Consider the following 26,259-nt stretch of genomic DNA (forward strand, 5'->3'; position numbering starts at 1 on the left):
TACCATGATCTCCATCATCATCATCCTTACTACTAAACGTATTCCTGTACTAATCCAATTCCTTCCTGAAGAAGTTTCTAATTCTCACCTAAATGCATTAGGGCCTCCTTGTCCCACGGCCAAGTTGCTACTCCTGCCAATTCCTCCTCCGAGGAGTTTGCAAAGAAGATATTGAGGTGTGTTGATCCATCCAGTCTAAGAATGTTCTTCAGCTCATTAACATCCAAGTATGCTCTGTAAGAGAAAAAGAACCTTGGCTGTCATCACCATCCAAAAAAGGTAGTATTCAAATAACAGGTGCTCCCAAATTAATTGAGTCACGATGTGCCAGGCACTTGGCTAAGCATTTTATAAACATCGTCTCACTGACTGCCTCCAATAATCTTCTATGGTAAGTGAGATAACCCCATTTTACAGATGAAAAAATTAAGTCCTTGTGAGTTTAAGAAACTTGAAGACTGCTCAGCTTATAAACAATAGCAGAGTTCAGTTTAAAACCTAGATTTATCTGAAGTCAACATTTGTGCCCCTAAGGACTCTGCTATATGGACTGAGGATAGGGCAACGTAATGCGGATATAGATTGAGAACAGACCATGGAAGAGATAACATGTATTCTAGCCTTGGCGTCTTCCCTACCTCATTCATTCACTATGGACCTCGGACCACGCATTTGGCAAATACAAAGCTGTCCCAGGAGGCCTACTTTGCATCTCTACTCAAACCTTGCAAGGAGGTGTTATTACTCTGTTCTCAAGATAAGCAACATGTGGTCCAAAGTGATGAAACAGGTTGCCCGAAGTTGCAGAACTGGGTTTCAAGGCCAATTCTGTCTAGCTTGGAAACTTATGCTCTTTACGCTGGGGCGTGATCTGCCTCCCATGGATGATTCTGCATTCTGCAAGCCTCTATTTCTTTGTCCATAAAATAGGCTAAGGGATATGGCATTTGGGGTAGCTGCCACTGTAGATATTTAGAATACAGACTGACATGTTCGGAAAGTAAATTAATTCCCCACGCTACGATCATCAGCTCTTTAATACACCGAACAAACATATGTTGGAGACAGAAAGAAATGGCCTTTGGAAAGAGACTGGCATATCCTAGGCGCACAATAAATAAGACCGCTTCCCTTGTGGAGTGTGATTCTCCGATCAGAATAGGAATGATACAGCTTTGGGTCAGTCACAGGCATATTATTATTATTTTTTAACCTCTTTATTGGAGCATAATTGCTTTACAACGGTGTGCTAGTTTCTGCTGTATAACAAAGTGAATCAGCTATACGTATACATACATCCCCATATCTCCTCCCTCTTGCACATCCCTCCCACCCTCTCTATCCCTCCCCTCTAAGTGGTCACAAAGCACCGAGCTGATCTCCCTGTGCTATGCGGCTGCTTCCCACTAGCTATCTATTTTACATTTGGTAGCGTATATATATCCATGCCACTGTCTCACTTCGTCCCAGCTTACCCTTCCCCCTCCCCGTGTCCTCAAGTCCATTCTCTACATCTGCGTCTTTATTCCTGTCCTGTCCCTAGGTTCTTCAGAACCTTTTTTTCTCTTTTTTTTAGATTCCATATATATGTGTTAGTATACGGTATTTGTTTTTCTGTTTCTGACTTACTTCACTCTGTATGACAGACTCTAGGTCCATCCACCTCACTACAAATAACTGTTTCATTTCTTTTTTATGGCTGAGTAATATTCCACTGTATATATGTGCCACGTCTTCTTTAACCATTCATCTGTCGATGGACACTTAGGTTGCTTCCATGTCCCAGCTATTGTAAATAGAGCTGTAATGAACATTGTGGTACATGACTCTTTTTGAATTATGGTTTTCTCAGGGTATATGCCCAGTAGTGGGATTGCTGGGTCGTATGGTAGTTCTATTTTTAGTTTTTTAAGGAACCTCCATACTGTTCTCCATAGTGGCTGTATCAATTTACATTCCCACCAACAGTGCAAGAGGGTCCACACCCTCTCCAGCATTTATTGTTTGTAGAGTTTTTGATGATGGCCATTCTGAATGGTGTGAGGTGATACCTCACTGTAGTTTTGATTTGCATTTCTCTAATGATTAGTGATGTCGAGCATCCTTTCATGTGTTTGTTGGCAGTCTGTATATCTTCTTTGGAGAAATGTCTACTTAGGTCTTCTGCCGATTTGTGGATTGGGTTGTTTGTTTTTTTGATATTGAGCTGCATGAGCTGCTTGTACATTTTGGAGATTAATCCTTTGTCAGTTGCTTCATTTGCAAATATTTTCTCCCATTCTGAGGGTTGTCTTTTCATCTTGTTTATGTTTTCCTTTGCTGTGCAAAAGCTTTTAAGTTTCATTAGGTCCCATTTGTTTATTTTTGTTTTTATTTCCATTTCTCTAGGAGGTGGGTGAAAAAGGATCTTGCTGTGATTTATGTCCTAGAGTGTTCTGTCTATGTTTTCCTCTAAGAGTTTTATAGTGTCTGGCCTTACATTTAGGTCTTTAATCCATTTGGAGTTTATTTTTGTATATGGTGTGAGGGAGTGTTCTCATTTCATTCTTTTACACGTAGCTGTCCTGTTTTCCGAGCACCACTTATTGAAGAGGCTGCCTTTTCTCTGTTGTATACTCTTGGAGGCATATTATTTAATGGATCGTTTTCTCAATTGACAGAGGGATCTTGCTCACCCGTGTGCTTCTTTCAGCCCCATTTTATGTCTGCCATCTTCTTTCTTAGGAATCCTTGTGAACAGCTGGTAAGCATTTCTTGAGTAAAGTTGGAAATGAATCAATGAATAAAAACATACATCAATAAGCAAGCAGGCAGCCTGATGTCGTAGGTGAGATAAAGCCTCTGAGTAATGATATTTAACGTGTGTTGGGCCCTTCCATGTGGTCTGACTTTACAAGGATTATCACCTTTAATCTTCTCAATAACCGAGGTAGGTGGTATTATTATCCCCATTTTCCAGAGGAGGAAAAAGAGGCTTACAGAGCCTTCGTACCTCGCTCAGGTCACACAGCTAGTTGGGAGAGTTTCCCTTTCTCCCAGTGTGCTTTCTCACGGGGGTTTGGGGCAGAGCCTGGCCAGTAGAACACTAATGATGCTGCCTTTCTCTTTCCCTCCTGGAATCACAGAAGGGGATCCCACGTGTGAAAGAGTAAAGTCAGAGATCCCCAGCAGGGCCTGCAAGTCCCTGTTTCCCCCTTTAGCTTCTTCTCCCTCTGTTCCCTCTCTCGAATTTCTCACTGTGTTGTCAGCACCCCCCGCCGGCCCCCTCAAGATGCAGTGGCTTTATCCTCAGTGCCTTTACTCACGCTGTTCTCTCTGTCAGGGACTTGGCTCCCATTTTATCCCCTGATGAACAAATCCGAAGTCCATTCTGGTACCACTCCTCCAGGAAGACTTCCCTGAGTCCCATCTCACCTCCACCCCCTTTACCATCTCTGTACTCATCTACCTCCTATGAGTACTCGCTCTCACACCATTCCAAACACTCTACCTGTCTGTATCTACCACTGATTGTGGCTCCCAGGGGGCAGGGAATGTGCCTAATTCATCTCTGTTTACCCAGTTCTCTGCGCAGGGCTTGACACTGGGCAAGCACTCAGGAGATGTTGATGGAGCTGAATTTACATTGGGAAAGAGAAAACCTAAAACATTTAGGTCCCAGTCTCAGCTTCAGCACTTCCTTCCTATGAGGCCTCGGTTTCCTTATCAATATACTGGGATTAATAACAGCTGCCTGGTGCTTCCCAGGACATTTCTATGGGTCACAAACCTACGCCTCCACTCCGACGGCAATAGGATATGTCTGAGACCTACAGTGCACTCCTGGCCGCCCACTGATCAAGAGCCCATGATAGTCAGGGGACGATAATTTTCGCAGCTTTTCCAAAAAAGGTGAGCATGAGTTGGAGACACAAGCAAGGCCTAGAAAGAGCACATCTGTGTATAGGTTGAGCTGACTAGTAATTCCAAGGACAGCCACGGAAGCTGAAATATTGACCCGAAATTTTGCCGCTATACCTCCTCTCCCCAGAGATCCCACCTTCAGCTCTTTAGGCTAGAAGCCTCATAAGGAGTTTGAATGAGTTTTCTGATCCGAGTAGGGATGAGGAATGAGAAAGACAGCATGCAGTAAGCTTCTGCTGTGTGCCAGCCCCTGTGCTAGCTACACCTGCTGTCCCATCTCTGCAGTATTTTTGTTTTGTTTTGTTTTGTTTTGCGGTACGCGGGCCTCTCACTGTTGTGGCCTCTCCCGTTGCGGAGCACAGGCTCCGGACGCGCAGGCTCAGCGGCCATGGCTCACGGGCCCAGCCGCTCCGTGCCATGTGGGATCCTCCCGTACCGGGGCACGAACCCGCGTCCCCTGCATCGGCAGGCGGACTCTCAACCACTGCGCCACCAGGGACGCCCTCTTTGCAGTATTCGAAGTCACGTAGCAGAGTGGGTAGGATGGCTCATTCTCAAGCCAGAGTCCTGGGTTTGAATCCAGCTCTTCCACTGGATGTCTGGGTCACCTTGGGCTATTTACTTAACTTCCTGCACCCCAGTTTCTTCATACACAAAACAAGGATGATAATAGTATCTACCTCATAGAGTTGTTCTGAGGATTTAGGATGCTAATAAAGAAAGTGTAAAGGGCTTAGAATAATACCTGGCACGTAGAAACCCCCGGGAAATGTTTAGCAATTCCTATTATTTATCCCCATCTTGCAGATGAAGGAACAGGGGTTCAGAGATCACATAAATACAGACAAGGCCAAGTCCAAATCTAGATGTGTCCAATTCTTCCCTCAGCCTCACCCTCAAGTCCAAGCTCACTCAGGGCCACTGTGAAAGGAAACAATGTGTGGGAGGAGAATGAAAACACAGAGAAGCCAAAATTTTCCTGGATCGGCCCTTTCCACATTATTTATTATTTTCTAATTGATTTGTCCATTTCCATCAAGCGTCCTCTCAGGCAGAGAACACAAATGCTATTAGAGAAAGTCACCTCTTTGCCCCTTTGCTCCAGGCTGAGAAAGCTTCAGGAGAGGAAGACAGGGGTGGGGCAGGGGCAGGGAGATGTTTTAATTGGTTGTTTATTCTCATATAATTGCAGAAACCAATCTTTTCAGGGGGTGGTATTCGTCCTGGCCCAAGGCAGAGATGTGGGATACTGAGGCCTGTCCCTTGCTTGTATGTGGGTGTTTTTTTTTCTCTTCACACTTTGAGAAGCCCCCATTTCCCAAAAGAGGGGCCACTCAGGCCCCTGATCCCACTGGCCCCTCTCCTCTCCGGCTCTTTTTTGCGGGGGGGCGGGGCACACAAAGGAAAACGGCTCTGTGGCCAAAAGATTTCCTTCTGCTGGCTGAGGTCTTCCCACCAGTTCAGAGCCAAGCTGGGGGTCTCCCAAAAGTATTGGGGGGAAAATCCTAGGGACAGGAATCCATGTATTTACCTTCCTCCCCCATCTCTTTAAGGTTTGTTTATTCCCTCTGTTGATGGATGGAGGAGGAAGCAGAGAAGGTCAAAGTGAGAAGGATCCTTAGGGTTCAGGGAGATGGGTTGATAAGAGGGGGAAAAGGGTTTGCTCAGGGCCACTTGCTTCCCATTTGCCACTGCGGGGAGCTTGGCCCCCTGTGTATACTACAAATTGGCGAAATCTCTTTAAAAAAAAAAAAAACTACACCCCCAAATCAATCCAAATCCCAAACTCTGTGTCTTTATTAATTTATGCGCAGGTACTACTCAGTTGGACAGACAGACAGACCTAGATCCATGGGCGAGCTGCCCTGCCTCTCTGAGTCTCAGCTAGCTCATGGGGATACCAGAGGGATGAAATGAGCGCCACGCTGGCAAAAAGTCCCCTCCATATTCTGGTCTCCTATTTCCTCCTACTGGGAAGAAACCTAAACTGACAGTCTGCCGTCCGGGTGGCTCTCCCCATCTCGGCTTTCAGTGTCTCATCCCTACCACCCAATCTTCTTCTCCCTCCCACAAACTCCAACTCAAGTTACTATGGTTTCCTCATCCCGAGAACCTCTGGTTTTCCCCAATCATGCCCATTCATGAAGCATGTCCATCAGTTTCTCTTCTCTGCCTTATGAGCTCTCTTCCTGAATCTCAGCCTTTTAAAATCTTACCCTCCCTGCTAAGCTCAGCTTACAGGTAATGTATACCATGTGGCCACTCCGGACCACCCTCCCCTGTAAAATGGGGCGATGATGTCCACCCTTCAGGGGTGTCAGGAGGGCCAGAGGCAGTGCAGAAAAAGTTCCTCGCACAGTGTCTGGCACATTTGAAGACACTCATTGACTAGCCTAGGCTATTTTTATTGCATTATTATTATATTAATTACAATGAAAATCATTAGCAACATCAAAATCATCAATACCACCTCTAGCTGAAGATGACTTCTCCCTCCCCAGAGTCCCCTACTTTGGATTCTAGTACCTATCGCCCTGCTCTGTTATCGTCACTGTCTTCTCCATCAGGCTGCAGTAAGCTTCAAGCAGGTAGAAGTCAAGTCTTTATCATCTCTGTGTCTCCCCAAAACTTTCCTTCAAGAGACAGAGCTACCTCTGGCTGGCAGCTTTCGAGCACCTATCTCTCCTGTAAATTGCACAACTTCAAAACAGGATGAGGAAGCCCACGACTCAAGCAAGTGAAGCGACTTTCCCAAGGTATCAAATAAGGGGTGTAGCCCTCTCTTCACTAACCTGTATGTGACAGCACCTTTGCACCAACTAATAAAGTCACCTCTCCCTTCGGGGGGTGGGGGTGGGACATAGCTCCTTGCAAGGGGGCACAGCTTGGAGAGTCAGGCATGGGAAGGACTGTAGCATCCACCCTCCTCCTCAGCTGGACACCCTGTGCAGAACCTACACTGCCTGGATTTCTGGCCCATTCCCATGATGCTCAGCTGCCTAGTCTGAAGCTCAGAGTCCCCATCTATTCAGCGAGCGTGTGAACTAGGCGTGTTTTCCAAATCACGGTCTATAGCAGGCTAAATCCACAAGAAGCAGAGGCATATTTAAAGGAAAAGGGTTTTCAAGTCAGATGGCTTTGGACACGCTCTGTTAAACAAGGTTAAAATACATATATTTTTTAATTGCAAGAATTTTCAGAGCCTTTAATATACAAAATGGGAATAAGACAGAGAGCATATGAAGTATTCCCAAACATATTTGACCGTAATCCTTTCCCCCCGTCCCCCCTCTGTCTTTGCCAAAAATCAAATAACAGCATAACCAATAGAGTTCGGGAAACGTTGGGCTAAGTTGGAAAGTCCCTCCTCACTTAGATCCTCTCCCCAACTGCCTGTCAAGGGGTGTCTTGGTGTCTCTTTTCTTCCTGCACAGCTCTTGTACCTGGCTCCTCCTGCGAAGGTTGTGGGTCCCCTGCAATGTCAGTTTCGGGGGGGGGGCCCAGCCAAGGTGCCCAGACTTTACCCCTCTGCCAAAACTGCATTTCAAAGCCATGAGAGCAGTTCTGGAGGGAGATCAAAGCTCTCTCAACTCAACTGTCATTAGAATATTTTCTTTATGCATCTCACTCGCTGGTGAGTGCCAACAACATATTTCCGAAATGCACTGGCCTGAGATGGTACCACTGTAATAATCTCAGTGACAGGGCTGTCAGGGCCTGTTTTATTGAATGAGAAGCAAAAGGGAACTACATTCAAAATGCAGAACAACAACAACAATCCCTCAAATGGAGTCACGAAAGGCTCAAGTTTTTCCAGTTCTAGAAGCATAATACACTGGCTCTCCCATTGTAAAGATGGTTGGTCAGAGGTACGGATTCCAGTGAGCCCAGATCAAGACTGACCAGCACCTATTTCCATTCCCACTCAGAGCAAACTGACTCCCCACTGCAGAAATGATAGCTGAGATCTTTGAGAGGTGCCCTGCCAAAGTCCTGCTCCCTGGGCCCTTGACAGGTGCAGGTGGGTTACAGGGATGGTGTCAGCCATGTGCTGATGCCCTCAATTTGAGGAGGGTCTGTCTGAGATGCTCCTAGCTGAGAACAGGCCACTTCCAAGCCAGAGGCTGGGGACAACTCTTTCAAGTTAAGGGAAAGGGCAGCAGAGTGCTACAGAAAAAGCCACATTTTTTTTTTTTAAGGGAAATTTATTTAAATATGACAGTGTAACATTTAAATAGAATACCTTGGACCCTTATTCTCCTTGTAGCCCATGCAGAGAAGAGTCTTACACAGTAAGACTCTCTGTTACATTCATAATTAAATGTTCTTAGGTAGAATTCAAGATAGAAAGGTTCTGGACTTAAGTCTATTCTTCAATCAATGACATGAAAGTGGGGCATACGTATGTCAAAGTTGGTTACGCATATTTTTGTGTTTACTATTTTCTTCTGGAATTACACACCAAGACCTGACTGTCGCCATCCTTGGCCTTACTTATCTTTTGGAAAAAAGCCACATCTTAAGAGACAGGCAGACTAGGGTTCAAATCCTCCCTCTTCTACCAAGTGGCCCTGTGACCTTGGAGAAGGGACTCAATCTCTGAACCTCAATTTCCTCATCTGTAAATGGGGACGACAAAATTCAACCTAGAAAGCGGGATATAAAAATCCAAGGAAGTAATACACAAGAAAGTCCCTGAAAGAATGCCCAACTCAGGCTTCCCTGGTGGCGCAGTGGTTGAGAGTCCGCCTGCCGATGCAGGGGACACGGGTTCGTGCCCCGGTCCGAGAAGATCCCACATGCCGCGGAGCGGCTGGGCCCGTGAGCCATGGCCACTGAGCCTGCGCGTCTGGAGCCTGTGCTCCGCAACGGGAGAGGCCATAGCAGTGAGAGGGCCCGCGTACCGCAAAAAAAAAAAAAAAAAAAAAGAGTGCCCAACTCATGAAAAGGCCCCAACATGCACAATTCTATGTAGCTTGCCCACGGAGCTAGAGGAAATTGATCTTAGGTCCCAACGCTCACGGCGTCTCCCTTCCATCAGTGAACCCTTGTTCCCATCATTGGACCAGTATGTTTATCTTCCTCATAGGCAGTTGCCCTGCTTCTACACGTCATAGAGAAAGTCCTGTAACACTGCCTCCTTCCCAATTCTGATTGCAGTCCGTCATTCCTAAGGAGGATCTCAAGTCCGTGAACCACTCCTCCACTCTTCCAGAACACACCAGACCATTTGAAAGTGATTATCAAATATAAAGATCAAAGCCACTCAAAGCAAGTCATTAAAGCGAGATAAACCTCAGAATGTTTATTGCATCCATATCCTTGTTCCAAATAACAAGATTTCTCCAAACTGTGACCAGTTCTAAAACCTGGATTTTGTACTTTTATCCCAAGGGCCCTAATGATCTGGACTTTATTCTCCTGCTTAGTTTCATTGTCAGAAATGCCTAACGCTGCCTCTCTTGTAAGAAGAGGCACAGGAAAAAAATGCTTGGAGAGTTTACTAAATTCTCGGAATCCTGAATGATTGGTTTCAAAAATAACAGCTTTTATATGGAAGCTTGACATGCAATGTCAGAAAAATGTAACAGTACCAATGAAGGATCAACTGAAAAATTGACCATTCTTTCATTATTTTACTGAATAAGTCATTCTTTCATTACCTTTCCTCTACCCTCCCTCCCTGCCTGCCTGCCCGCTTTCATTCTTTCCTTTTTAACTTCCTTTCTCCTTGCATGTTATTTATTCAGTCTTTTCCTCTTTCATTCTCCAATACTTATTGAGATTATATCATATACCATACTTTAAGCTAGAAACTGGGCATAAAATATGAATGAGAAACACTTTTCACTATCAAAGAGTTAGCAGTTTTATGAAGGAAGCAAGACAAATTATCAGATGATCACAACACAATGTGATAATACTAATAAAACCTGCCATTTGGGGGAGTCTCCTATACACCGGCACTGTTGAAGTCCTTTTTTATATTATCTCTTTGAAGCTTTACAAAAACCTTATGTGTTAAGTATGAGTATCCCCAACTTGCAGGGGAAGAAACCAGGGCTCAGTGGGGTGACACCACTTTTCCAAGATCCTCCCTTTCACTCATAGATGTCAAATTCAGGATATGGTCCCCAGCCTGTTGGATCCCGCAGACTCTAACTATTATTCTCTTACCTTCTCTTACGATATATGTTATAACAGAGGGAGTGCTGAACGTGATGGAAGCACAGAGGAATGACACCTATCCAGGTGAAGGGGGACAAGATATCACTGAGGTTTTCACAGGAAGAATAAACCCTGGACCAAGTGTAGGGAACAGGGAAAAGGGCAAAAGCTCCAGAAAGCCAAGAGGCCTGAAAATGCCTAAGAAGACTGAGACACTACAAGTCTTCTGGTGCGGTTTCACAGGTGGGAGCATGGGAGCAACTTCACAAGATGAGGCCGGAGGGGTCAGCGACGGCCATATCAGGAAGGACCCTGTACGCCAGGTTATGGAAGATGGGCAACGTCCTGAAAGCTTTAAGGAGACCCTGGCAGACTTTTATGGACCAGAATAAAATGATCTGGTTCATTCTTTCCAAAGAGCTTTCTGGAGGAATGTGGAAGACGGACTAGATAGAAGAGGGATAAAAGTAAAGGCATTGGCAGTGGCTTGCAGAAAAGTGGGTGGATGTGAGAATACCTGAGAAGGAGAGGCATTTATGCACGGGGAACAATCTGACGTTCATTCGGGGCGGGGGTGAGAGGAGGTGAGACGATGGGTCTGGCTCCTGATGAGGCCCTACTGGAGTGTCCCTCCCTCATGATTCTCAGACTCTACACATCAACTCCACTCTCCCCACCCCTACCACTGCTGCCCTAAACTCTAGGCCCATCAGCTCTGTCACTCTGGGGCTGTGCCCTCTGCCATGTCATGTGGAAGGTCAAGGTCAACCCTTAGGAAAATCACTGGCCTGAAGCTCCCTGCACAATAGGATCATAATGGAGATGGGGGGGATCGAGAACCCTAAGGATTTGGATAGGAGCAGAGGAAGGTGCTGATTCAGAGAGGCAAGGTGGGCTAATGGAGAGGTCCTCAGATATTTGGATCATCTTAAAAAATTCAGGTGAGGGCTGCCCTAGTGGCGCAGTGGTTGAGAGTGTGCCTGCCGATGTGGGGGACACGGGTTCGTGCCCCGGTCCGGGAAGATCCCACATGCCGCGGAGCGGCTGGGCCCGTGAGCCATGGCCGCTGAGCCTGCGCGTCTGGAGCCTGTGCTCCGCAACGGGAGAGGCCGCAGCAATGAGAGGCCCGCGTACCGGGAAAAAAAAAAAAAAAGAGGTGAAAGTAGCAATTTCTAATTTTGACAAATAAATAAAACATTCAAAAGGTGAACCCCTCCTATATGTTGGCCCTCACGTAATAAAATAAAGGGTACTGGAGTAGGACTCTAAAGGAAACAATAAAATGATCTCAGAGTAAAGGACACCAATTTAAAATGAATGCCTTTCACTAGGAACTACTCAGCTCCTATTTTTTCATTTGTCTTTTCAAAATGGCTTTTCGAGACTTCTGGGGCAGAAGGCAAAGTGTCAGAACACCTGGTTCCCGGAAAGCTCAGCTCCACTCCCTTGGTTAACGTGACCCATCCTTTCGGACCCAGTCTAGAAGCGACTCTGACCCCTAATGAGTCAAGCACCCATCCGCTCTTCCCTCAGCACCCTGGACTTCTCCACAGCAGCACTTACCCAACTAGCTACTTATTTACCGGCAGGAAATTCCAGGAGGGCAGAATCACACCTATCTTGTGAAATGCTGATTGTTGTACCCCCAGCGCCTAGCACTGTGCCTGCACCTGGTAGACATGCCTGTGCACACGTGCGCGCGCGCACACACACGCACGAATGAACAGTCACTCTCCTAATATCTTCTCCTGGGGGCTCTACAATCTCTGCTTTGATAGCCCCAGGGACTCCAAGTTTACTTGTTTTCAGAGAAGCCATTAAACTTGAAGAATCCCCTGATCAGTAAGGAAGACCAACAGTCCAAGTGTGATGCTGTGTTCAAAAGTAACAGGACAGTAACGTGATAATTGCATGTCGAATTATTGCTTTCACAACAGAAGCATAGAGTTCCAGGGCCCTCAGCTCTTTCTTTCCACCTCCTGGCTTTCTTCTTGGAGGATCAAAACCACAATTGATAAATAATACAACTGACCACACTAAGAAGAATATACACAGCTTGCTGACAGCCCTGTGGTTGGTCTTACGCTTGATGTGCAGTTAAATAAAGACAAATCGCCTCGATGTTGTAAGTTGTAGCAGCCACAGAGCTCTAGGTACAGGCATATCTCAGTAGACCACGTAGTTTCGCTCTAAGTTTTAGCCATGTAAAACTTAAGTGATGTGAAGATTGACCCAACAATTTTATATTTGGGGAGGACAGAGCAAGAATTACAACATTATCATCAATACAAGTCAATAGGGCAACTTCTGGACTTCAGTCTGGGCCCAGACAAATCACCTAGCCTTCAGCAAATCACAGAGGTAGCTAAAGTGAGAACTATACAGTTGTTATAAGAGCTGTAGCTCTCTCTGGATTACCTTGCACAAGTCTAGTGACTGCCACAAATTTGGGTCTCTTGAGGGGTTAAAAAAGAGACAGCTCTCAAAGGGTCATGTGACAGTCAGAGGTCACATATGGGGAAATAACGCTGGACAGTATGACACTGTATGTCAGGCAGCCGAAAGTAGAATTAAATTCAAATTGATTTTTGGAAAGAGGATGCCACATTCAGGGCTTGAGGGAAAAGAAAACAGCAGACATGCAGACTGCCCAGGGTGGGGCTCTTTCCTTAGGCTACTGCTATGACTTGAGTGACAGGAGTAGGATGTTTTTTTCAACTTGTCACAGAGTGAAATTGTTCCTTCAGTGTTTCTGCATACACGTCGTACTCAATTAGATACAGGGGCTGGCAAACACTTTGAAGGTAGGGACCGTCTTATTGCCCTAATATGCCTCCAGCGTCAATGCATTTCTACCTTTTTCAATATTAAGTCCCCGCCCCCTCCCTTTTTTTTTTTTTTGGCGGTACGCGGGCCTCTCGCTGCTGTGGGCTCTCCCGTTGTGGAGCACAGGCTCCGGACGCGCAGGCTCAGCGGCCATGGCTCACGGGCCCAGACGCTCCGCGGCATGTGGGATCTTCCCGGACCGGGGCACGAACCCGTGTCCCCTGCATCGGCAGGCGGACTCTCAACCACTGCGCCACCAGGGAAGCCCCGAGCCCCCACCCTTTTTTTACTCTAGCTCCAGTCCCACAAGCCTGGTACCAGAATTATAATGTCTGAGCAGGAACAGACCTCAGAACTCTTCTATCCCAAGTCTCCCATTTTACAGATGCAGAATTTGAAGTCGTAGAAGTGACTTACTCCATGCTGGCTACGAAGTTACTGGAAGGATCTAGTCACTTCCTTCCTCGTGCCGTGCCAAGCCACAGGCAAACTCCCTCATGTCACTCTTTCACCCTCTGTACAATTCTGAGATACTCCAGGCTTTGTTGGAGTGGCAGTCACCATTGCCCTCGGTGGCTGTAAACACAGTTCAGCAGTGAGAAGCCAAGCTCAAGGCTGACAGCTGTGGCTGGCTGAGCTCAAAAAAGGCTGGAATCACAAACATCAGAAGCTCGAAACAGAGACACTAATCCCCTCACTCTCCACCCTCCACCACCAGACCGACAAAACAACCTAGAACCTGGAAAAGAGAGAGAAAGAGAAGCAGAGAGGGAAGGAGAAAGAAAACGCCCTTCCATAAAAACGGGTATACGGGAGCCTGTTCAAGGTCTGCAGACAAACCCGTGAGCGACACGCACTGCTGTCCACTCAGTGGTTTTGTGTCTGCAGAAAGTGAGAGCGGAGGTGTGAGGGGTTCCCTCTTAGGAGGTGGAAAATCAGCCAGCGGTGAGTGTGAAGGTACCAGCCGGGCTGAAATCAATTTAGGGAAACGTGTTTCATGGAAACAAAATGTACCGGTGTCTGTTCAACCCACCCTCACACTCCCAACCGCTTTGCTTCCTAACCTGGAAGGGCGTCTGACTGAGCGCTGAGGCTGTCATGAGCGGTCAGTGTCATCAGTGGATGCGGAAAGGAAAATGAGGGTGCTGACCGAGCCAAACCCAGAGTGGAACAAAACCAGGCTGCCTCCCTCTGAGGCCCTCGAAAGGGCACCACAAGCTCCATCCCCCTGTCCAGGGAACTGGGGGTGGAAACACACCTCTAAGAAAGGCATGAGAGAGGGAGTAGCTCCAATCCTGGCATGTCGGGGGCCTCCCTGGTGTATCCTGGAGAAAAGGTTCCAACTTTCGCGTGTAAACTCTGAGATGGGTGCGCTGTGGCCAGGGTCCCAGGCGCTAGTGGAAAACGAGCCCCATCCTACACTGCCCAGAGGGTCCTGAGCACGCTGTGGGCACCTGCCTGGCTTCCAGCTCCCTCCCTAGGACGTGTGCGTGGAAACTACTCAATGGGACCCTGGGACCCCGGACGTGCCTTTGCTTTTTGTGGGAAATGCATACACTTCATGTGGCCTGCTGCTTATCTCTTCGGAGAGTGAATACATTAGCATTTAGCATGGCTTTTGGAGGAAAGAAAATCTTTTAAAAATGGAACCTACAGGAGCCAAAATCAAAGGGTCCTTGGTAATACAGAGTGATTAGGTCATATCCAACTCCCACTCCGGCCTGGAGGTTCTAGTGAGGGGCTCAGGATCTGAGAGGGGCTGGGAGTTTGGGGATGTGCATGTCAGAGGTCAGAAGATTTCCCAGAGACAGGAAATCCCCAAACAACCATTGTTATCTGAGTGTTAACCAAGTGCCAGGTGCCGCCCAAAGGGTTGACCGGGTGTAATTTCACTGCATCCTCTAAACCACCCAATGTTCCTTTCATTCCCGATTTTACAGAGGAGGGAACTGAGTCTCTGCTAAAGGAAGAGACTCATTCAAGGTCACAGAAATGTTAAGTGGCTGGATTCACATCCACTGTGTCTCTGAAACTTTTATTCTTATTTATTTGCTGGGCTGCCTGATCCCCCTTTCTTCCCCATAGGTCACTGTCGTGAGCACCTCATTAAACACAACTTTAGGGCCCACGAGCAGTTCTTCCCCTGCTCTCCATCACCCCCCTCATCTGTTCTCAAAGACCAAAGTCACATGTGCACAAGGGTCACAGAGGGAACCTGTGAGTCAAGGTAGACTTTGTTCAGAAGGAAAGCAGGAGGGAAACCCAGACCGAATCAAAGGGAACGGGACCATGTGGACGAGGGGGCCTGGATAGGGTGTTTGTGTATCTACACTCAAGCACACATGTGGGCTGGACGTGGTCAAAAAATCTAGTAACTTCAACCAAATCAGCATACCACCCACTATGACCAATCCCAACGCTGCCTGGGACCGTTCCATGCTGTGGAAATGCATCCTCTAACACAGTTAGGCATTTGGGGTGTTTTCAAAGTAAACTAGTGTGCAAGCTCAATGAGTTTGATATAAGTTATGTGGTCTTCATTTAAAGAGACCAATTCTGTGGCCAGTCCTTAAAAAAAAAGTTAGCATTTTAAGAATGGAAGTAATCTGGGTAAATGCCCTCAGTGTTTGTATTGCAGTTTCAGCCAGACCTTCTTTATCAGCCTGCAGTCTCTGTAAAACCAAGCTTGCAGAGAGGAGCCCACGTGCGCATGCGAGCAGGGACGGAAATTTCCCCAGCACCTCCTATGTGCCAGGCGCTGTCCCAGGTGTGTCACACACCACGGCTCCATTTAAATCTCATGACACGCCACAGGATAGCTGTTCTCACCCAATTGTTACCGATGAGAACTCAGCAACTGTTACTGAAAGACAGGCCAAGGTCAGACAAGGAACCAAGACCCAAACCCTGGTCAGTCTCCAACACCCATCATTTCTCCACCGCACCAGGCCTGACTCCTGCTATTGCTTTAATGAACGTTAGTCACGTTAAATAAACTCAGATATTCTGATTATAAAATTCCAAGCAATTTCTCTTCCATGATTACTGGAAAAGAATGAACAAAGTTACTGAAAAAATAACAATGCCTTCTTTCATCCGCGTGCTGGTTAACTCTTCCCAGAACTCTTTCTGGGATATTTTATTTTATGTGACCCTCAAGGCAATTGTGTGATCCTGGCGGTCAGATATTATTATCATTCCCTTTCAACAGATGTGGAAATGGAGGCTCAGGGAGATTAAGAGATTTGCCCGAGACTGCATAGCTAAGACGTTGCCAACTCAGGGCTCGAATCTATTTCCCCTGGATTCTTCTTTCATTCTGTCTCAGTCTGACTGTGGGAGCTCTACAACCTGATGATCAAAAGGGAGCGTCTACCTGCATGAAGTCCCGAGCAGACCCGCCTCTTTCTTGTATCTTCCCCACAGCTTCCCACCTCAATCCCTCTGCTCTCACCTTGCTCTTTTCTATCATTCCAAAGCCTATGAACGCTGGAAACTTCTCTGCCAGAAAACCTTTCCTAATCTCTCCAAACCATGGCGAACCTGCCTTTTCTCAGAGCTCGTGTAAGCCTTATCTGTGTGGTTCATTTGGAATCGAATCATCTGCTCTCTTGCCATCTCTTGAATGACGGTAACAAAATGTCATTAAACCACAGCATACAAGTACCTCTAGGACACAGATTATATCTGGGATCCCTAGGGCATTTATCACAGTACCTCGGATATCGAAGTGCCTTAACAAAAATATGGACGATGAGTAAGCACAGGACCATCTTAAATAGATCTTTTCCGAGTTTCAAGTTGCTGGCTAAGACGTCAAGGCGATGGAGTGGACTGAAACGCCTTGGGAGTAGGAGATGAGACCCCGGGGCCCCACTCTCTCTGTGAGGTGTGGGTCGGTGCTGCCTCTTTTGGGAGCTCACTCTCCGCGTCTACAGCAAGATGGGCTGGACCGCTCCACTGCTCCTTTCAGCGCAGAGTCCTGGATTCCACCCAACTTTGCTGGATTTGGAAGGACCAGGGGAGAAGGAAGTGTATGTTCCATGAGATCATTCCAGAAAAGAAGTGAGAGACCCCAACAGAGTTTCTCATTAGAAGGCAAAGCATCTAATGGCTACTGATAAGGGGCAGGGGAAGAGACCGAGGACTACCGACGCCAGCAGAGGGGTCAAGGAGGCTGCCTCAAGGCGTATTCCAGCCCTTTCCAAAGATGCCAGCAACGCCAACTTGGGTCCAAAAGAAAAAAAAAAAAATTAGCATGGCCCCAGGGGAATGCCCTTGCTACATTAAAAATAAGGAGAAGGCAAAGAAAAGGTTTCCCTGGGAGCCATCAGGGTGTAAGGGAAGTCTCTTTTTCTCTATCTGTCCTACTCCATCTGAACAGATGTTCAAGGACAAAGGTGAAGTTCACCTAACAGCGCCAGAGCCTGCAGTCTGGAGGGGTCCACGCAGGAACTTGGTGGGTGTTTTGCAACACCTTCCCACAGTGGGGTGTGTACAGCCCAAAGTGTCAGCTGCCCCCGGATTTCCTGATACTGGGGATTTCTCTTAATATCCAGGTTTTCCATTTCATTTATAAAAAGATGTGTGAAGTACACTTTCACTTGTCTGTAGACATTTCTAAGGGCTGCAGATGAAGTTCTGCCTACCTGGCTCCTCTCCACGACTGTAGAGAATGGCCAAGATTCATTGGAATGTCTTTTTCTAACTGTCCAGTCTGATAAAAAGACCTATGCTCCCCCCACCAACAGCTCCTCTTGGCTCAGACTGGGGGTCCTTCTTTCATACCAGTGATGGCAGTGGTGTGTTCATTCTGTCTTTTCCACTAGACGGTGAGCTCCCCAAGAGCGGGGACAGGGCTGGCACAAAAGGAACATTCAACCAGTACTTATAGAGGAAAGAAAAGAAGAAAAAAAGGAAGAAAGGAAGGAGGGAGGGAAGGAAGAAAATAAGAAGGAAATGAACGGGGGGAGAGAGGCTGGCTAGAGTTTTCCATGAGACAAATTGAACCCTTCTCTGCTTATGGTCTGGTCCCAGCCATACTGAATGCCTCCTTATTCTCCAAGCCCCTCCTCCTTGCTTAGGCTGCACCCTCTGCGTGGACTGGCTTTCTCTGCATTCTGGTCGTGTTCTGTTCGCTCACCCACATCCACTCCCTACCCCTCTCCACCCTGCTCTGTGCCCTTGGGAGGCTGGCCTCCTGGTGTTTCATCGACAGATGCCTCTGCCTCATGACTTCCAGTGTGGTTCCCCAACGGGAAGCGCTGGCAGGAGACTAGAAGGTGGAAGAGAATGATCACGTAAAATTTATGTCTCTGGCTCCCTTCTGGCCCGGGGGGGCTGAAGCCTGTCTCTTCTTCTCTGCTGAGAGTCCCAGCTGCCACCAGGACACCCTCGCCATTCAGCCGCTCTCTCTGGGTTCTGTAACTACTTCCTCCTCTTGCCTCTACAGGCCAAGGATGGAAATGGGTCCCCACTGTACTTGACCCTTGCCTTGCTGGTTGTGCTGAATCCTGCCTGCACTGCTGTAAATAGCCCCTCCTTCAACTCTACTGAATTATTCCGTCTGAATACGCCATCTGTTTCCTGCTAGGACCCTGACTGGTGCAGACTGTGTCTCTGTCTGTCTGTCTGTCTGTCTCTCTCTCGGTGCTGTCTGTTCCCAGATGACTACTCAAATCATGCCTCCTCCAGCCGATTTGCCTTGTCTTCCCTAGTCAGCATACACCTCTGCTTTCTAGGTCTCCTGACCCACTGTGTGTCTCTAAAACGACAGATCAGAGTTTCTCATGTTTGAATACGAGTTCCCCATGAACGTGGAAGCCTCTCAATGGTGAGAAACATGGCCCACTTGTTGCAACATCCCCCGTGAACAGGAAAGAGGCTCGCACGGCTATATATACCCAATAAATGCCTGTTAGAGAGGACAGAAACAGTCACCATTTAATTCCCTAAAATGACTTGGAATAAGACAGCAGCAAAAAGTTGGGCTGTGCAGTGGTCAACCTTGATGGTCAACCATCAAGGCCACCTTCTCCACCTTTGCTGTAATCCTGGCTACAACCTCACTGTGCATGCCTCAGGTGGAAGGAAACTCACTCACCTGCAGAGAAGCACTCCCCAGGCAGGACCATTCTGATCAGGGATGACATTAGCTGCTACTCAGCTGCCTCCTGTAATTGCATCACTTTGGTCCCAGCCATGGCTTAGAAACCATATAGTATGATTCTGCTCCCTTTTCCATAGAACAGGCCTTTGGAGACTTGAAGTACATGTGTTATGGCCCTATGGTCATGGCCTTGAGAGAACTTTCTCATCCAAGCCAAACATCTTCAAGTGGTTATACAATACGGCTCCTGGGGCCCTCGCAGCCCCAGTCCCCTTCTTTGTACACATCCTCACTTGGCTGTCCTTAATTAGGAAAACTCATGGCCAGTGTAGCTCTAACAGCTCTGCAGTGGCTCATGAAAACCCAAGGCCCTTATCCGATTCTCTTCCAAACTCACTCACTCAGCACTTCATAACCCCAAATGCTCAGGGAGGGCTTCCCTGGTGGCACAGTGGTTGAGAGTCCACCTGCCGATGCAGGGGACATGGGTTCGTGCCCCGGTCCAGGAAGACCCCACATGCCGCGGAGCGGCTGGGCCCGTGAGCCACGGCCGCTGAGCCTGCGCGTCCGGAGCCTGTGCTCCGCAACGGGAGAGGCCACAGCAGTCGGAGGCCCGCATACCGCAAAACAAAACAAAAACAAAAGCGAAAACAAAAAAACCCCAAATGCTCAGGGATATTAGGGAAGAGGAGAGCAAGGACGGAACATGACGGGGGCAGGTACTGGGAATGGCAAGAATGTCAGGGTAGTTCTGAGAAGCTGTGCCACGGCAGACGACCAGGACTTAGAAATCTAGAGCATCCTTAGCCCCAGTCTGACCACTGATGAACCATGGGAGCTTCGGCCTCAGCTCCCCTCTACGGGGGAAACGGGTTTGGACCCACTGATCTCTGAGGATGTTCCTAGGTCTGACACTGGACACCACTTCGATGTCTTCTGCAGCCTTCTGCTAGGACTGGGTGCTCCCCTGTAACACATGAACTCCTGAGAACGTGGACTAAGGGGCCCAAGGACTAGTAGATGAAGAATGAGCTCAAATGTGTTAGAAGAGTTGGTAACTCTCTGATGGAGTCTGCCCATCTGCCCAGCTGCATGACTGGTGGGTCTTATTTTACTCAAGGGACCGTTATATAAATTTTCAGAATGGTGCATTTTAATCAGCGCTACTCAAAGTAAGCAGTGCACGAACTGCTTCTCACGAGTCTACGTCACAATAAGTACAGAAGTGGAGAGAAGGCATTTAGGAACTTCTGGAGAATTCTGACAACACTTCACCATACTTGGGGTGAAGAATTCATTTTATAGCAATTCATTTTTTCTGTATATTACAAAAGTATTGGTTTGCAACGCATAGGAAACAAAACTGGTTCTTCACCAAAGATTGAGAAGTAGTAACTGAATTATTGTCTTTATTGTCTTTACCCATTGAGGGGGGCGGGCAACGCAGGAGTACATCTTGGGTAAAAGATAAGTTCAGCTCTTCATTAAAAATCACCTAGACATGGCTTCCCTGGTGGCGCAGTGGTTGAGAAACCGCCTGCTGATGCAGGGGACACGGGTTCATGCCCCGGTCCGGGAAGATCCCACATGCCGCGGAGCGGCTGGGCCCATGAGCCATGACCGCTGAGCCTGCGCGTCCGGAGCCTGTGCTCCGCAACGGGAGAGGCCACAACAGTGAGACGCCCGCGTACCGCAAAAAAAAAAAAAAATCACCTAGACAATGTCAATCTAATTTTCTATTACAGGGGTCTTCCTTCCTTCCTCCCTCCCTCCCTCCCTTCTTCCCTGCCTTTCTTCCTCCCTCCTTCCCTCCCTCTTTTTTTTTTTTAAGTCACAAAGCAAGTATTTCTCCACAAATTTCCACAGGTTTCTCTCTGCACACGGGAGAGCTGATTCAGCCAGAACGCTGTCACCCCAGCTCCATCAGGAGATGACACATTCCCGGTGGGGCTCACCCAGGACACATGACTTTCCAGCCAGCAAACAAACAGGCCCTGGCGTGGTGGGCAGAGTGCTGGTACATGGCTGCTCACGGACATCCTAGGCGTGGGGCCCCGTGACTTAGAAACGACGAGGCCGCTGGTGCCTGCCAGCTCTGTCTGCTGATTGTGAGCTATCCGGGACCTGGGGTCCCGTGGCCCCTGCATCCAAGCACAGAGTGCCCGCCACAAAGGCCAGCTGCCCTCGGTCCTGACTCAATCATACTCAGCAGTTTTCTCCCAAGGCTTCAGGAAAGCCACCCTGCCCGTCAGCCCTGTCCTTTGACTCTGCCTCTTACTGTTCCTTGGACTTAAAAATACCACCCCCACCCTTCAGTGGGAGCTTTGGAGTCAACAGACCAAGATTCAAATCCAAGCTCTCTGTTTAGTAGCTGAGTGACCTCAGCTAAGGGGTAAATCCCTTCCGTGTTCTGAATCCCGGATTTCCTTCAGCAAAGCAGGGATGAGGGTACCCACCTTCCTAGTACTTGGTAGGTGCTGAATAAACATTTGTTGCCTGAACGAATGAATGAATAAATGTACAAATAAGTGAATGACTTCCAGTATTCCTGGCCCCTAGGCCTCCCCCCCGCCCACTCTGCCTGGGCACACCGTTAACTCCTGGGGTCTAGCTCAGTAGCGCACACGCTGCATTAATCTCGAAAGGCTTGCATTTGTGATTTAGCCAAATGACTTTCCTGACCCGGGACCGTGGCCGAGTCATTTCACTCTCCAAGGCCCTCTATTTCCCCATCAGTCAAATGCAAATGCTAACCCTGTCTAGTCTTCCTCATCAAATTCTGTCAAAGCCCAAATGAGAGCAGAGATGAAAGTGCATTGTGACCTCGAAGGAACTGGCCACACACCAAGGCTTCTTCCCACATGGGCTGCTCCTGTCTCTGAGCCAAGGTGAGAGTCCAGGGGCCCGCCCGGTGCCAGGAGGCTGAGCTGACGTGCTCTGTGGCTTGGTGCCAGGCACGACATTCTCCTCCCAGCATCGTCATTCCTTTGCACGTAGGTATTTTGTCTATGCATGGGAGGCCCTTGCTCTTGTGAGAGAGACATAAAGAGGAGAGTCAGCAGAAAACCTGCAGAGGTCGGCAAATGTGCTCGAGCCATCAGCAAGTCCAGGGTCCTGCGAGTTGGACAGAATGGAAAAGTTCAGCGTGAATCTGGGAAATCAGGAAAGTTGATATGGACTGTCTCTCTGGCTTAGAACTAGTTCCCCTGAGTCCCACATCAAATACAGATCACCCATGGCTCCCCCTTGGGTCTTTCTTTGGGGTTGCTGGTCCGAGTTGTAGCGCGAGGCAGAGGCTAAGTCAGGCATTAGACAGAGGACTCCCCTTTCCGCCCTCTTCTCAGCAGTATATGAAATTCCTCTGCCTTGAGTGTCCTCCTCTCTCCCCCAACTTGATCTCCGGGGTCCAACTGTACCTAAGCCTTCCCCAACATATTCAGGCTGCAAGTCAGCTGTTCCTCTTTGACCTCCTGTACACACGGCACATGCTACCTTTCATTGTTCAAGAAACGACACATACGCTTATTAAGAGGTAATATAACCTGCTAGCCCCTAGAAGAGACATGTGCTTTACGTGCCCTCATTCAATCTTCAAAGCAGCTTGACAAAGTAGATACCATTGACTCCCATTTTACAGGTGAGGAAATACCTTGTAAGAGGTCACAAAGTGAGGAAATAGACCTGAACCCAGTCTGTCCGGCCCCAGCCAATCCCAGCTCGACCAGCACTGCCCAACAGAACCTTCTGCGGTCACGGAAGCGGTCCTATCACTCTGTCCAGTGTGGTAGCCACTATCCCCGGGCGGCTACTGGGTTCTTGAAACGTGGCTGGTGTGACTCAGGAACTGGATTTTAAACTGTATTTCACCTTCACTCATTTAAATGTAAACCGTCACACGTGGCCAGTGACTACAGCATTGGACAGCACGGCTCTTTGACGCGGATATGTGCCCTCAGCCCATGTGGCCCGGTTCAGACCCTGAGCCCCTCGCCAAGACGGGGTCCTAAGAGTTCCCTCAGCCCGCAGGAGGCGCTCCGTAAATATTCTGGTAAGGGGTACAGTCCCTGTGATTACTCGGTCGATCTTCTGGGTGAACTGGAAGATTCCCGCAACCCCACTGGGCGTCAGCAGCCGCGCAGGGATCAAAAGAGGGAGGAGTCCGGCTCTTACCTGTGCGGAGAGTCGGGATCGAAGCAGGTCTTGGTGACATCGGTGATCTCGGGGTCACAGCACTCCCCGCCGTCGAAGTTGAACCGCTCGTAATTGCAGTCCATGTCGCACACCCCGTTCTGCTGCTTCTTGGTGAAGGCGGGGTGACGCAGGTGGCGGCAGTCCCCGCCATCGTGGCCAGTCAGCGTGTGGTTGCACTCGGGGTCGCAGTTCTCGTCCCCGATCTTGCTGATGTCGCAGTTGGCCAGGATGAGGCGGCGGCGCAGGGATGAGTTGCTCACCTCCAGCACCTCCAGCTCCCAGGAGATGTTGTAGTGCTTGAAGGCCTCGGCCAGCTGCCGGTGCTGGAAATCGATCTGCTGGCGGCTCACCGTGGGGTTCTCACGGCCATCGTCGTGGAGGTTGACCACGCGGTAGCGCACCGCCTTGGGCCGGCGGAAACGCGGCAGCTGGTTGTAGCTGGAGATGACCTTGGGGTTGTCACACAGCGTCTGCCCGCACAGAGGAGGCTCCAGACTCGTGTCCAGCAGGAAGCCACGGGCGCCGCTGGCCTCCACGCGGGGGCTACTGCCGTCCTTCATGGGGGACCAGGCGCGCTTCACGTTGTCCCAGTTCTCCTGCAGGAGGAGCTGAGGTAGAGGAGCGTGGAGGCCGCGGGTCTCCATGTCCAGCAGGACCTCGCGCTGCGTCCTGGCCGCCTTCCACAGGCTGAAGCGCTCCACGTAGCCCCGGTAGTTGTGGTTCAGGGCGCTGCCTCCCAGCATGAGGACTTTACACTTCTGGGTCAGTGGGCTGAAAATGCCACCCACCTGCTCCCCAGAGGTTGCCACCTGGGCACCGTTCACATAGAGCTTCATCAGCCGCCCGTCGTAGGTGGCAGCCAGGTGTACCCACTGGCCTGGGAGGTAGCTGCGGTGGGCATTGATGGTGGTCACTTGCCGGGCCCGGTCTGTCTTCAAGGAGAAAAAGTAGCGTGGGTCTCTGTTGCCTTGGTCACTGACGGTGTGAATGCCCACGACCCATCCTCGGTCACGTGAGGCATAAGAACATTTGTCATATAGCCCTATGTGGCCCCAAAAGAGAAAGATGAATAAATAAAGGATGGAGGAAGGAGGAGGGTAAATTATTTCTCGCTGATAAAATTTACATCAGGATGCCCTAGACCAGGAAGTTTTCAAACCGTGCTCAGTGGGATCCTGGCAGTGACTAGCCAAACCTCCGGGACCACCTCTAGGGCAAGGCAAGGGCTAGAGGAAGGGAGAACACAGGTGAGTTACCTTTGGGAGGTGCTCACCACAACTTTAACCCATGTGGTTTCACTTTTTTTGGTTCTGAGTATGGGGCATACAAGAAAGATATTTGTTTGCAGAATAGGTACTTGAGCTAAAGAAAACAACAGTGATAATAACTAAAATCTGAAAACCTTTGATTTTGCAAAACTGTTGGATGGGGAAGCGGACTTTTTTAATTAAAAGCGTATTTTAAGTGTAGAATGACATAGGTGGTGAGAGGAAGAGGTGAGAGAACAATCAAAGAGATGAGGATGAATAGAAGATGCTCATTTAGACGGACAGCTCTGACTACCGTCACCGCAACTTTGGGCGCACATCAGCCACCAGCACTCATCAATGATCAGCGGTGGTGGCTTGTTGGGAACGTTCCCTGGAGAAGTGAGGGTCGAGGGCTGCAAAGCTACTAGTAAAGCTTCTAACTGTAACAGGAGTCCTGGCTAGCCCCGACATCCACCCCCAAAGAAAGGCGGACTATCTGAGCTGGAAAGGTTTTTAAACACTTCCAACTCCTTCGCTCGAAAGGTAAGGAAGCTGAGACCCAGCGAACGGAAGGCATTTGTTAGGTTACATAGAGTCCCTGACAAATTTCCTGAGAGCCAATTCAAGCTTGCTTTTCTCTAACACGAATGCTAATATTTCAAAAAATAAAAAGCATCCTCTTAACATAAAAGGATGTTGGGGATGCCTTCATTAAGTAAAATCTTCCAAGCCTCTATCGCAGGTCAGGCGTTGTGCTAAGGTCCGTGTATGCATTAATTCATTTAATCCGTGTAGCACCCCCAAGGTGCTGATATTAACAGAGGAGGAAACAGAAATTGAAGGAAGTAAAGAGATGGATGGGTTTGAGGTCAACTGGTTGGTAAGTGGATCCCAGATCCATCGGACCCTGGGTCCACTGTCCCAGGGACTAACTCTATGGTACCTCCCTCTCCCTCATCAGTGCCACCAGGGATCTATCTGGATCAAACCACCTGCCTGGGGGTGTCCCAAGGTTTAGTTGGGTGTTTGGGAAAGTTCCAAGCCAGACATCTCTAGACTTACTCTGGGAACCTCAGGAAGTCACTTAGCAGATTCTCTCTGGATCTAATTATTTTTATACTCACCAACCCCCATTCCCAGTCTTTCTGGAATATACCCAGTGTCCTTGGCATGGACAGCCAGTTGGATGGGAAAGACTTTCTAATTAAGAGTGCATTTTAAGTGTTGGATGATGTATGAGGCCAGGTGGGAGGAGAAAGAGAGGAACAGGAGAATGAATAAAAGATGCTCGTTTAGAAGCACAGTCCCTACTTTCAGCTGGAGAACTGTTGCGGTCACCATAACTTTGAGTGTGCATCTGCCATTAGCACTCATGAAGTGAGCACAGCCGGCTTCCAGCAAAATCGGTAGAGGAGGCCCACACAGTCTGTACTCCTCTGTGGTCACTGGCGCCTTAGAATTTGTGTAACTCTCTCTGTTAGCAGCTGACATAGACGGTAGAAGTCTGCCTACACCTCTCCGACCACCACTCCTGTCCTATAATCCTTCACGTAATGGCCAGGGTCTCCTCCAACATCAACCTGCTCTCACACCTTGACGAATCACCAAGTACCTCCTCTGGGTCTTGGCTCTCTACCTGGGAAAGGAGGGGACTGAATGAGCTTCCCCCCACATGTTTGGTTAAGTCTGATCTTCTGTTCCCAAGCTTCCCAATGGCCAAAACAGAAACCACCTCTACCGAGAAGCTTTCCCTGATGGTCCTCTGAGGAGCAATCCTTCTCTCCTCTGAATTCATTTTACTTTTTGGAAACT

General features: G+C 48.5%; 1 protein-coding gene across 1 annotated transcript in view; it reads right to left on the minus strand.

Annotated features, from left to right (window-relative positions):
• Nucleotides 1–26,259, minus strand: part of PAPPA (pappalysin 1) — a 250,562-nt gene that overhangs the window by 194,198 nt on the left and 30,105 nt on the right. Inside the window, exons 2-3 of the mRNA XM_060153316.1 lie at nucleotides 23,177–24,239; nucleotides 89–234 (exon numbers count right to left, since the gene is read on the minus strand). Coding sequence (XP_060009299.1) covers nucleotides 89–234; nucleotides 23,177–24,239 — 1,209 coding nt within the window. The remainder of the gene's footprint in view (nucleotides 1–88; nucleotides 235–23,176; nucleotides 24,240–26,259) is intronic.

Source organism: Lagenorhynchus albirostris, chromosome 7, assembly GCF_949774975.1.
Source record: "Lagenorhynchus albirostris chromosome 7, mLagAlb1.1, whole genome shotgun sequence".
NCBI lineage: Eukaryota > Metazoa > Chordata > Mammalia > Artiodactyla > Delphinidae > Lagenorhynchus > Lagenorhynchus albirostris.